A 12,778-nucleotide genomic window follows, 5' to 3' on the forward strand; every position below is an offset into this window, starting at 1 on the left:
TATAAGAGATAATCATGGTGATTCAGCTGTGCACATTAATGTTATTTGTATATGAGGTGAGAAGCTCTCACAGCAATTCATTGTTAAACTGTTTTGCAAGCGCTTGCTAGCTACCATCATAAATGGTAAATATACCCCACAGTGACCTGATGAACTCAGTATCCCGGGAGGCTCACAGTGTTGGACATCACTGCTCCCCTTGTCAGTGGAAGAGCTGACAACCTTTACAACAGGGTTGGCTGACACCAATTAAGACAGCATACGTCATCCCAATTTGACACCCAACTTGTTTCATGTGTCGTTGCCAAAGAAATGTGGGAGGGGCAGATGTTCACTTCCTGTTCCATGACCATTTGGTAACTGGGCAATGGAACCTACAGAAAAATCTATTCCTATCTATTTAGACCAGTGTTTCTCAAAGTGTGGTCCGGGGACCACTGGTGGTCCGCAAGCTAGCCCAAGTGGTCCGTGAGCAGACGTGGTAAAATATAATATAGATGAGTTGTTTGCAATATCGAATGTATGTAAATCCAAACATTTCTGCAACACTGCCTATGTAAGGCATGCCAGTTTAAATCATATAAATTCTCTGACACAATAAGCAAGGTGCAAAGACAATCAGTGAGTAGGCCTATTGTGTAATTTACTGTTGAAGTATGTTTTTTTTTTTTAGCTAGGTGGTCCGTGAGGCTATTTTTATTGATTAAGTGGTCCTTGGTCTGAAAAAGTTTGAGAAACACTGATTTAAACAATAGAAAACCCAATAAAGCTCCTAGAAATAAATATGTGTTATTCAATACATGATACAAATTCTTTTCTGAGATTCTTTACTGAGATTATAAATGTAATAAAAGACTAGATTGGATAAATTACAGTTGAACTTTAACAAACCATGTAATTAGATCATTACCATAGTCTTTCTTTGTAAAACTCTTTGAAGGCTCTTGTCAGATGTTTTCTATATGTTGCTTCTGCTGTTTCTTCATTTCAAACTCACGTGAAAGAAGTGGCTTCCTCTTCTCCACTCCTCCACGGGATTCCCACCTGTTTTGAACTTTTAGCTTAAACGCATCTGACCTTTAACCTTTCTACTTCTATCCCCTTTTCAACGTGGGACAGGGTTCCAGCGGACAGCTGTATCAACCAAAGGCAGGAGCAACTGGCGTGCCCGATGAAGGACATCACCTCCAGTCATTCAGCAGTTAATGAGTGGACACTGGGTTATATTTCTACAATTATAGTGGTTAGAGTAATCTATCCAAATCAATTAGGTTGTAATATGGACAATTTACCTCTGCACATCGCAACACAAAGAACGTATTTATATTGTTTTGATATATTTGTTCAAAGAATAGCCGAGCCAGGCCATAGGCAAGTTTCCATCTGAAAAATATAACAAATCACAATAGGATGATAGTAGGCTACACACTCTATTGCCAGTAAAAGAATACTATTGTATTGTGAATAGGTTGAATGCATGGAATCTGAGGAATGAAACCTCAGCATCAGCATAAAGACATTTAACAATCAGCTTGATCCAGTACAGATTAGTCAGTAGTTTAGTTTGAGTATAACTACTTCTCTTTTTTATTCCCATTTTCTTTTTCTCCCACAGTATTTACTTGGCAAACTTTCTGTTGAACAGGAATGCAGTACATAAAGCATATGCCTCTAGTGTAACTGTAGAGCACCGACACATGTTCACGTGTTGAGCCAGGGAGTGTTGGTCTTTTAGAGTCACCCATCCCTGTTGAAACACCACAAACAAATGTGCACTAGCGAGAGTGGATTTTTGCGTGACTAAGGCTAAGGGTATCACTCTTGAGACAGCCAAGAAGGGGTGCACCTGCTGTCAAGACGCTGGCGTTGGAGTCAGCTGGCTGATGCAAGGCCTTAAGGAACATCCTGGGGGTTTCTCCTTGCCATCCTTGCCTTGTGCTTACTCTAGGATTCAACTTCAGGCCTTGAGCTATATCTAAAGCACTTTGAGACCTGACCATTTCTATTTTTTATGTAACATTTTTGTATGTTAATCAATGAAATTGAACTGAATTGAATTAACCATCCTTGCGCACAGTGAAAGGTTCCATGAATGAGGCAACTGGAGGAGGCATCTCTCTCCCTGTGTAAAGAGGGAAGCCATCCCACCCAGCAGCCTAACAAGAACTCTAATGGAGACAGCTGTTGGGGGTCCAGTGCTGGGGGGAAGCTCCCCCTCTGCTTTTTCGGAGGGGAACTGTACCGAGTTTTCGCTGTCTCGGGGGAAATTATATCACATCCTGAGAGTGACATGATCTCTATGGAGAAGGAGGAAAAAATAAAACTCACTTGAATAAATCGGGCTGGCCATGGCTATAGCTGGCAAATCTGTGTGACAGAGGGGAACAACGTTATTAGCGCGTTGGGGCCCAGTTCGAGTGGCCAGGGTTTAAAAATAACCCCTCCTCACCCAATTTGGAACTGGCATGCCACTCAAACAGTGATCAGACACCTTTGTTTTTCCTACGATGTTTTTGTTAATGTTTTAAGGAGCACTGGCGGCCCATTGTTAGGTTAATGAGAGTGAAACCCGATGCCCTCAACAGGCCTAGAAGTTCAGGCCTTAGTTCAGGGTTCTACAGAGCCCTGAGTGAAAGGCTAAATGTAAAGAGTGCTGTATAAATACATTTTTTAAATGAAATAAAATTACATGATTACATCAATGACGATCAGTCACCTTGTTATTTTGCCGTTTTCATGATCAATTAGCATTACATATAGGCTACTTAATAGCACATCGGCCTACTTCATTAATCAAGATGTACATCCTTAGTTCATCATAGTTACTCATTTGGTTACGATGCATGTATGATTTGAATTAAACATGCACATTATGACCTACTTGAGGAAGCACTCTGCACTCCTTAAATTGTGCATGTTCATCTCACGCCCCCTTAACCCATCAATGCTTACTCAATATGAATTTGGTGTATCACGGTCACACGGATCAAGTGTATAGGAAATACAGCGTTATAACAATTACTGCAAAAGTGCGGTGGTACCCCCTGCTAAGGAGAAATGAGGCTACGAATGTCGGAGGCTGCTATTTGTGGAGGCTGCGTTAAGCAAAAATAGCCTGCCGAGCGTTGGGTTTCAGGCTAAGCCCCTGCTGGAGCCCCTCAATGTGCTGTGAATGGGGCCCGGCGCTCCTGTTCCCTGGCCTGATTTTAGACCACAGGTGTTGTTGACCTGTGGGGGTTGTGACGCCTCCTGCCATGCTTGCCGTAGGGGAAAATTCAGCTTGCTCTTGCCTGCCTGTTTCTCCTGCCACAGAATGAGTCAGGTGGGTCTTTTACGCTTCAGAGCCCCCCTTTCAAAATGGATGCCGAGGACAATTACTATTGTTAATGTGTATGTATAGGAAATAACAGTGTTGAAAATGATGGACAGTATGTGTTCATGTTAATGTGGCACTGAACATGTATCTGCCATGGCCCACAGTTGGTTTCTTCTCTACTGTATGACAGCATAGAGGCATTTTTACATATAAAATGTATAATCTGAAAACAGTGATTGTTTTGTTGTGATTATACTGAACTCAATGAAATAGAATGATAGGATAGTAAGATAAAGACCCAGGAGTTCTTAGCATCGACCTACAAGACAAACCTGGAAACAGACATGTGATTACTGGATTGTATGGTCAGTGGTTCAGGCATGGTTCAACATTGCTTCAGTTCTAATCTATCTCTCTCTCTCTCTCTCTCTCTCTCTCTCTCTCCCTCTCTCTCTCTCTTTACTGTACTAGCCTCATAAAATATAAAAAATGCCTGCAGTTGTTTCCTGGGCCCCAGCTTTGCTTTTTTTTTTCAAAAGGAACCATTGACATGCAGCGTAAAAAGGGGAGCAGTGGGGTGTAGGGTGTCTCGAGGCGAGTGCGAACAGCTGAGAGGTGTGATTTCACAGGCCTCTGTCCACCCCCTGTCCCCAACCCCCACCCTCACCCACACCACCAAACACCCACCCCCACCCCACCCCTCCTCACACCCCACCCTTGTCATGCCCCTGATTGGGCCGGACAGCAGGCACAGGAGAGGCCCAGGCCTCTGAGGGACACCGACAGGTGAGAGGCCGCCGGCAGCATAGGGGGCAGCCCCAGGGACTAGAAAAGGCCAGGCGTGGTGTTCCTCGTCTGGGCACAGTTCACAAGCCGGGCTGGACAGAGGAGGGACGGCCCTGGCACATGCAGCCGGCAAAGGAGAGGAGCACAGCAGGAGAGGAGAGGAACAAGAAAAGGAGAGAGGGAAAGAGAGAGAAACTGAGGAGGCCAGGGAGAATGAGAGAGGTGTAGAAAATACCAGGACTTGTTAAGAAGGTGTGTTTTGGTGGCTTTTGAAGCTGGCAACAAAACTCTGAGGGGAAGGAGGATTGGCTTTGGAATAATGCTGTGAGATTTATTCGTCTCGTTGTGGGAAAGTTAGTGGCAATCTATATTTTATGGCAGTGGATTCTCATTTTATTTGATAGTTCAATACATTAACCTACAATATGTCACAGTCATGGAGGAATAATGATAACGGGTAAGAGCTGCTTGACAGAGTTAATTTAGACTGGACATTTTGACCATTTCATTTGTCAGATTGAATTTGAAAAGATAGATACTATGTCCTATGATTAGTTTGCAATGGTAGTATAAATATTGTCATGTCAGTGGCACTTTAGGGACCAGACCAGTAAGTTGTAAGGAGAAGTTTCCTTTGCTTGCCAGATAGGTGATACAGTTTGGTTTGTGTTGAGCTGTAAGGTGAAGTATAATTACCATTTTATTATCACGACAGCCAGGAATCTTTGGCCACTACAGGATGTGACTACTATACGGCAGACATATGGCAAAATAGCACAGGTTCTCTCCAGGACTTTAAGATGTGTGTACAAGACAGGATGTGTGTGTGTGTGTGTGTGTGTGTGTGTGTTCTCACGTTAGGTGTCACTACCTGTCCTTGATCTACTGTAACCCTCCAGGGCCCCTGTTGCACACCTCTGGAACCGAAAGAAAAGAGGAAGAGGGCAGGCTGTGGTCACAGTTGCAGTCGCTGGCAGCTCGGACACAGTCCTCAGGGACCTTTGGTGCGGTGCGTGACTGATACAGTCTAGGGCAGAGTAGGCAAGGTCAGATCATACAAGGGCTTCCTGGAGATCTGAGGCAGAATGGGCCTACAATTAGACTTAGTCTGAATTTCCTCAACATCATCGACTTGGAGAAGCAGGGAAACTCACATGGGACCAGCATGACGGTGGATGGAAGTGATTCAGGAATGCTAAGGTATTTTGAAGTCATTCTGCACCAGTTATGGTGTCTGTCACTTCAAATGCGTCTCTCTTTTCAGTGTATTTGTACTTCAACGTGGTGTTTTGTGTTCACAGTATCACAAAGGAATGACCTTCCATTTGTTGTTTTTTTTGTGCTGTGTTGTTCTGTCCATTCAAATAATAATATTTGTAATAATAATAAGAATATTGCATACACATTACAATATTATTTTTTAGAAGCAATAGATTGCAGTATTATTTTGTATGTGTGTGTGTGTGTGGGGGCACAAGTCTAAATCAGTAGTGTCTTCTAAATGAATGTAATGAGTGGAACATTTTTGGAGGGATCTTCCCTGTGTCTTTTCAAATATTCCTTGCTCCCCAACGGTCGTTGAGTCGTTGCTGTGTGCCACAATTGTGGTCCGTATGAATGAGCACTTTGTGTGTGCTGACAGGCCAATCCAGTTGTTGCCCCTTGTGAAGACATGCTTCCTTATATCCCCATATGGATACTCTGGCTATGGAATGTAAGGAAGTGTGTGGTTGCAGGGGGGACGTGAGCATCGCATCCACACGCCTGTCTTTCTCTCCCTCTCCCTCTCCCTCTCTCTCTCTAACTGTCCCTGCCTCTCTTTCTTTCTTTCTTTCTTTCTTTCTTTCTTTCTTCCTTTTCTTTCTTTCTCTCTCACTCTTTCTTTCTATGCTTGACTAAACAAATATATATATATCCTTTGTTTGTGTTTGCATGTGTGAGTGGGAGTTTGTGAAGTGTGTATGTGTACAAAACTGCTTTTACTTTCCAGTTTTCCAGTGAATCCGCTAAACAGATACACACACACACACACACACACACACACACACACACACACACACACACACACACACACACACAGTAGACAGGTGATAATGCTGTTGTTTTTGCGGAGTGCTTTGCCTTAAGGTACACGTCCTGGAGCTCCCATTCCCCAGTGCAGTTTTATGTGACCTCCACACGTTGCCGCTCTCTCTCTGGTTGGATTGACAGAGCACAGCTGCCCCGCTGCCTGTTAGCCTAAAGAGCACAGAGAACAGGATAAACTTTCCCCTTGGGGACTTTCCTTCACACATAATGAGGGTTATATCTAGGGAGCCAGTCTCAGTCATCAGGACACAGGACCTTGTTTATTCTAGATTTTAGCCTAACTTGTTATTTCATTTTTTGTTTGTTGGTTTATTTATACATTTTGTGTTATTTACAGGTAAGATCAACAGAATGAAGGACACAAGAGGACACATTGTGGACCGTCAACTGAAAATCTCACCGGCCATCACATCATTGCATCACCCTTCTTCACCATTTGTCTTCCTCTCAGTCCCTGCTCTCTCTCTCTCTCTCTCTCTCTCTGTCTGTCTGTCTGTCTTTTGTCCTCCTCCTCTCTCTTGCCCCTGGACACACCACGCTTTGCTGTGGCTGGTCAAACGGAACCAAGTCAGGTGTTTCTGTGAGGTTTGGTCCCCTTCAACCAGCTACTGCTCTGTGAAAACCACGCCGGCTACCCTTGGGGACAGCAAAGACAGGATTACAATTGTCCAGTTGTTTATATTCTACATTAAAAATACCTTTTCTCTCCAATCGTAGGTCACTAGTCTTTTATGTTTCTGTTTATAATTCTGCTCTGGATTCTGTTTTTGTATTAATTTTGCAAACAATAAAAAAAAATAATTGATTTGGTTTGTTGTCATATACATTATTTACATTATGCCGGCATACTTTTTTAGTGATATGATATGTTGAACTTCATTGAACTGCCCAATTTCAACTGTCACATAGTATTGACAAAGAGGCCCTTGCGATGTCCAACACAAAATTACAAACAGCTGTTAAATAAGACAATGGACAATGATGCATCCAATTACTTCTTTGAAAACATAATATTTCCATGGAAAGATACAGCCGTATCATAAGAATTACTATGACACATTGACTAAGGCTGTAGTAGGCTACAGTTGATATAACGAAGAAAACTCATACAAAACTCAATAATAACATAGCCCCACCTTATTCTGGGGCATTATTTTCTCAGTCAGATTTCATATGCAGTAGCCTAAGTGAATTGTTCCTTAGCTGTTACTCTGGGCATAATTACTGCAGCTAAATAGCCTCTGTTTACACATGATCAAATAAATTAGACAATAGAAGCTTATATAGACATTTGATAAAAAAAACTGAAAGTCTAAAAGTAGTAGGCTACTAAGTAGGCTATCTGAACTCATGTAAATGTATGTGTGACTTGTGAGAGGGGATTTAATTTGATGTGTTAATTTAATACTCAAGAGAATGCATTGGCCCACCATCTTCTAAGATTTCATAGCACATGGTGGTCATTAACCATTTGGTTTCAGAAAGCAAAGACAAAGATTTTTGAAACTATCAACTATCTAATCTAAAACGCAACAACCAATAGATGTCTCCTGTTTGAGGCATGTACGGTCTTTTGTTAGCCCTGGAAGCAAATGTAATTTGCTGCCGCTAGGGTGCGTCTAGATTTCTAGGCTAGTCTTTTGTAGCATGCCTCGTTTGTGTCATAGCCTCAAGGGGGCGATGTTTTAAATGTCCATCTTTATTCGCAAAATGTTGACAGTCTTTCCCGTAACGTAGTGTGAGGCAGGGAAATATGGCCGACGCAAAGGAGAAAGGAGAGCCGAATCAGGCTGAAAGCATCAATCATACTGCAGGTGAGAGCGATATAATTGTCATTTAGACAGTACATTTCTCTTATGTCTGCAACTTACAATTAGAAATGTTGTTTACTAGCCTGGTGTCTTGGTTTGGTTAGATTTGCTAGAACTCTTATTGCTAGCAAGCTGTCTGAAGTTAGCCAACCTGAGCTAACTAGTGCTTTCCATCGTGGCCTGACACTGACAAGTCAACAACTTACCATCTGTGAATGGAAGTTGCATCATTTGCCGTATGTAAAATTTTGACCACCTTGACACATGGCCAGTAACATCTGATTTAACAAACGTTTTGACTTGAATGTGTATGTTATATTACTCTCGTGGCCGACTGCAAAGGAAGCTATTAGTTGTTCCATGAGGTAACTTACTCAACGTGACGCCCCTGTCAAGCCACTAATGTGAAATTTCACCGCATCCCCTTGAAGGATGTTACAAGCGCTCAGGCTGCCAGTTTCGGGACGTTGTATGCTTTTTGTGTAATGCACAGTTATGGCATCGTCCCCTTTTATTCAGCAGTCACGCCACATTCTAATATTGCATTTCAGATGGAGGTGCATCGCAAATCGACGTCATATTGCAGGCGAAAGTAAGTAATTCTTATGAAGTCTTTCTTGTCATGATGCAAACATAAAGGTCATATTATGCCGGTTGTTGATTTTGTTGATGTTTCTTTGAAGCTCGAAGGGAGGGAGCTGACCAAAGAAGAGAAACAACGTTTGAGGAAAGAGAAAAAACAACAGAAGAAAAAAGGTGGAAAGGAAGGCAAGGGTACATCTGAGCCTGACCAAGGAAAAAGAAAGAAATGTGTTGCCTCACCTGAATCACAGAAGGCAACACAAAGTCCTCCACAGAAAGGTATTGGTTGATATTTGAAGGATAGGCTGGCAAATTTGCCATGTATTATGCTGTTCAACTGAAAAAGCACAAAACCCAACTATCATTTGAACGTGCTAATCTCCTTTGGCTCCTCCTGTCATCATATCCGAGTAAATTTGTTTACATTATCTCTTTGCAATAGAACAAATAGGCTACGACTGCTCTTGCCTGATTGGATAAATATTGAACAATAAGATAAGAAAATCATGAAATAAGAGACTGACAACACGTAAATACACCTGTATTCTCTGTCCTTCTCCACCCTTGAACGTCAAACTGGTTATGTCTACAACTATAAAATATTAATAAGTCAAACAGAGTGTAATTGTAATAAGTCGTGAATAAGAAATATGTTTTATCTCTCAGTTCCTGTCACGGTGCCTTCATCCACGCCTTCGCCTGCACTCGCTCCTGCATCTGCACCAGCCCCTGGTCCCTCGGCCTCGGGGCCCACAGCGCCAGCTCCTGAAGCCCAGCCCGCCACAGACAAGCCAGCCAAGAGCAAAGCCGAGCTGAAGGCAGAGAGGCGGGCACGTCAGGAGGCCGAACGGGCATCCAAAGTCAAGAAGGGAGAGCCGGGCCAACAGTCGTCCTCCAGCAAGGGCAAGGCGGTCCCCAGTGAGCTACAGCCAGGTAGGATGCATGGCATTGGCATAACCAGGGGTAATGGATAGCCAAACATTTTCTTAAGTGAAATTCAACAAAAATATGGTATGCAAATATGGTATGCCTTTGTGACATTGTCAGCCTCTCTTTGAGTTGAGTTTCATGTGGTTTTCGGCTCTGTTTCTTATGATTGTGAAGTACCTCAATGGAGGTATTACAGTTTTTCTCGATTGCTTTATTGGTCTGACATCATGTTTTCAAAACCGTTAACACGCAGGTCTAAACAAAAGCACTCTGGCCAAAATGGCACGTTTTGCTTGCAAAAGGCTCTTACTCAAAACTTTTAAAACATGCAGGAAAAGCACATTTTGCCTTCAAAAAACACATTTTGTAGTCAAATCACTATGTGATTTCAATGTGTCAATGATTTCCTTTGTCATTACACACTGGACAACAAAATGCAAAATATAACTTAGGCCTAGTTCTCAAAATTAGATGTTTTTCTGGTACCAGAAAAACTGTGAAAAGACTAAATGTATTGAATAAAATGAATTGTTAGCGCCACCACTTCTCAATGAGACGTGGTCTGGGAACCAAACGTTCATTTTCTCGTATTTGAAAAAAATGCCCAGATCCGTTTATTGGGTGCCACGGATGTCTATCAAATGCGTCTGTGCATAGCTCATCATCGTCTTGCTTTCCCCCCTGTTCTGTGATTGGTTCCCCATCTCAGGCGAAAATTTGCTCCATGGTCTCCAGGCTGCCTTAGCAGCGTGAATCAAATCGCGCGCAAGGCAGCATGGGAACACCCAGGCTAATGAATTGTATTAATTCCTCCCAATATGTAGCAGTCATTTACATATAAGACCTACAGTAAGCAAATATTATTGAACTACAACTTTTCCTTGAAATTGACCTAGAGTAAACACCTTTTGTACTGTTTTCTTCACTAAATAGGCAATATAGTACTTTCTCTAAATGTGCCTTAGATCCATACTTGCAAATAGCAACACAGGACAGACATGATATCTCTTATGGATAATGAATGATTGCTGATTGAGGAATTGTACAAAAGAGTTTCACACAGGTGTATCAAAGATTCAGACTAATGCAAGGAATCTCTACCACTTGTGAATATATGTTTTCCTTTTGTTTAGCACAGGGAAAACCAATAGAGTTTGGGGTCTTTGAATGACATCTGTGTTAACTGTTTTGCAAAAGGATGTGAGAAATGCGAACCCAATGAAATCGTGTGAGCACATTTGCAAGAGATGACTTCTGCTGTGCAAAGGAGGTGTTCATGAAGACCAAGTGAGTTTCTTTAAGCAGGTCAAAGCAATCGAGAAAAACTGCCTCATAGGTATTTATATCTATTTATTAATGGGTAATAAATAGAACGGGAGAGAGTGAAGTGCCGCTCCTATTCGTTTCAAAGGCCAATGCTAGACTAGCAACTTCTGCCAAAAACATGTACAATGTGCTGCTGCAATCTTTTAAAATGTCGACCAACAGGTGCTCACCTCCACATTTTCACAAACAAGCCAATTTGGTGTCAAATTATAGATGGCTACAAATTATGTCATCCGTGTGGATTGGCTGATCCTCTGGGCAGAATATTGCCAGTTCATCCACCAATCCACACACAAGCTGCTTTCAGACATAAAGTAGGTATAAGTCCACATGTTCTGCGGATGTCAAGCAGTTGGGCCCTATATCTGAACAACATTAACTGGACATTTGGAACTCCGAACTTACCCGGCTCTTACACTAGTAAGCAGAGCTCCCCTTTAGATCCTTATAAGTTCAGGTGTTATGTTTTCCATTTGTCTTACTAGCTTTTGTTTTACTTTTCAGTGGTGAAGAGGTTACCAGAACATGTCCAAGTTGACGACCCTGCAGCTGTCAGAAAGCTTGCCAAGAAGCTAGAAAGACAACAGGTTGACCAATTTGTTTCATTTATTCTAAATTTCTCTCTCAGTTGCCTATTGTCAAACAGATTCACTACCTCATAACCCTCGCAGATCCCCAGAATTGTCATTAGCAAAAGCTCTTAACGACAAAATAAAAACAGCGTTATATATTGAATTGCTTTGAAGCACCGTACGTTTTCTTGTGAAATTTGAAAAGCTCAAGCATCTGTAAGTGCTGGATAAGATACTTACGCATGTGCCACTGTCACTGATATACTGACACACAATACCTCCTTCCCTTTTGCTAGGCTTTACGCACAGCGGCCTTAATTTTTTAATTTACTGAATTGTCTCACACAGACAAGCAAAATAGAGCCACTGGAATTGTCCATTGGGCCTGACATGAAAAGTTGTTTGCATTCACTCACATCCTCAATGCATGTGCTTTAACTCCTGTATCCAACAGACACCTTGGCAAACTGGCAGCTACTTAAAGGTCTGGCCCTGCTGTGTGTGTGTGTGTGTGTGTGTGTGTGCGCGTGTGTGTGTGCGCGCCTGCAGTCAACACTTTTTTTGTGTTTGTTTTGTTTTTCTTCATGTCATCCACAAGCTTTTTTTTTTTTTTTTTTTTTTTTTTTTTCCCCCGTTCAACATCATCTGTGTTCCGGTGGGTTTGGTTGGGTTCGTAAAGCGCAGTCTGTGCTCATGTGTTGTGCCTTCTCGCCGTAGGTAGATTTAAATTGTACGGAATGTGGGTTGAAGTTTTGTTTGTTTATTTATCTGTTGGTTTTGTTCAGTTCTGCATTCTGAGGTGACCCAGCCTGGATGCTGTTTTGAATGTGCTCCTCTCTTCTCGTCAGAGGCTGTTCCATACACCATGAGGCAGTCTTAGTCAAAGCAGTAATCTCTCTCTCTCTCTCTCTCTCTCTCTCTCTCTCTTCTCTCTCTGTCTCTCTCTCTCTCTCTCTCTCTGTCTCTCTCTCTCTCTCTCTCTGTCTCTCTCTCTGTCTGTCTGTAGATTCCTCTCAGGTCAGATTATGGCTACAAAGTCAGCCTGTTCTCCCATCTGCACCAGTACAGCCGCAAAGCTCCCCTCACACAGCAAATCAGGTATTGTATACTACTATTATACTGTGTGCGTTATGGTGCTTTCATATAGGGTTGTTGTATGGTGTGTGGTATACAGTATAGTATGGGGATATAGTGTAGTATGGTGTGTGGTATACAGTATAGTATGGGGGTATAGTGTAGTATGGTGGGGGTATGTATTCTCTGTGCTAGTTTCTTAAAATACATATTTATGCATCTTTACATACAAGTGACTTGTTTCTGTGTGTTATTGAGTGGCCTTTTTTATCCTCCCAGTAAGGAATAGATTT

At 42.3% G+C, this 12,778-nt stretch overlaps 1 protein-coding gene and 1 long non-coding RNA gene across 2 annotated transcripts in view; both read left to right on the top strand.

Moving 5' to 3' along the window:
* The first annotated feature begins 4,150 nt into the window (after nucleotides 1–4,150).
* On the top strand, nucleotides 4,151–6,995 carry LOC125299487. Its single transcript, XR_007194373.1, has 2 exons — nucleotides 4,151–5,302; nucleotides 6,528–6,995. It is a non-coding gene; the product is annotated as an uncharacterized LOC125299487 (long non-coding RNA).
* Nucleotides 6,996–7,899: 904 nt separating this feature from the next.
* The window catches only part of eif2b4 (eukaryotic translation initiation factor 2B, subunit 4 delta), a 10,130-nt gene continuing 5,251 nt past the window's right edge, over nucleotides 7,900–12,778 (top strand). The window contains exons 1-6 of the mRNA XM_048251090.1: nucleotides 7,900–8,004; nucleotides 8,553–8,593; nucleotides 8,685–8,862; nucleotides 9,250–9,516; nucleotides 11,344–11,426; nucleotides 12,418–12,509. Coding sequence (XP_048107047.1) covers nucleotides 7,944–8,004; nucleotides 8,553–8,593; nucleotides 8,685–8,862; nucleotides 9,250–9,516; nucleotides 11,344–11,426; nucleotides 12,418–12,509 — 722 coding nt within the window. The 5' untranslated portion in view covers nucleotides 7,900–7,943. The remainder of the gene's footprint in view (nucleotides 8,005–8,552; nucleotides 8,594–8,684; nucleotides 8,863–9,249; nucleotides 9,517–11,343; nucleotides 11,427–12,417; nucleotides 12,510–12,778) is intronic.

This window comes from Alosa alosa, chromosome 8, assembly GCF_017589495.1.
Source record: "Alosa alosa isolate M-15738 ecotype Scorff River chromosome 8, AALO_Geno_1.1, whole genome shotgun sequence".
In the NCBI taxonomy this organism is placed as follows: domain Eukaryota; kingdom Metazoa; phylum Chordata; class Actinopteri; order Clupeiformes; family Clupeidae; genus Alosa; species Alosa alosa.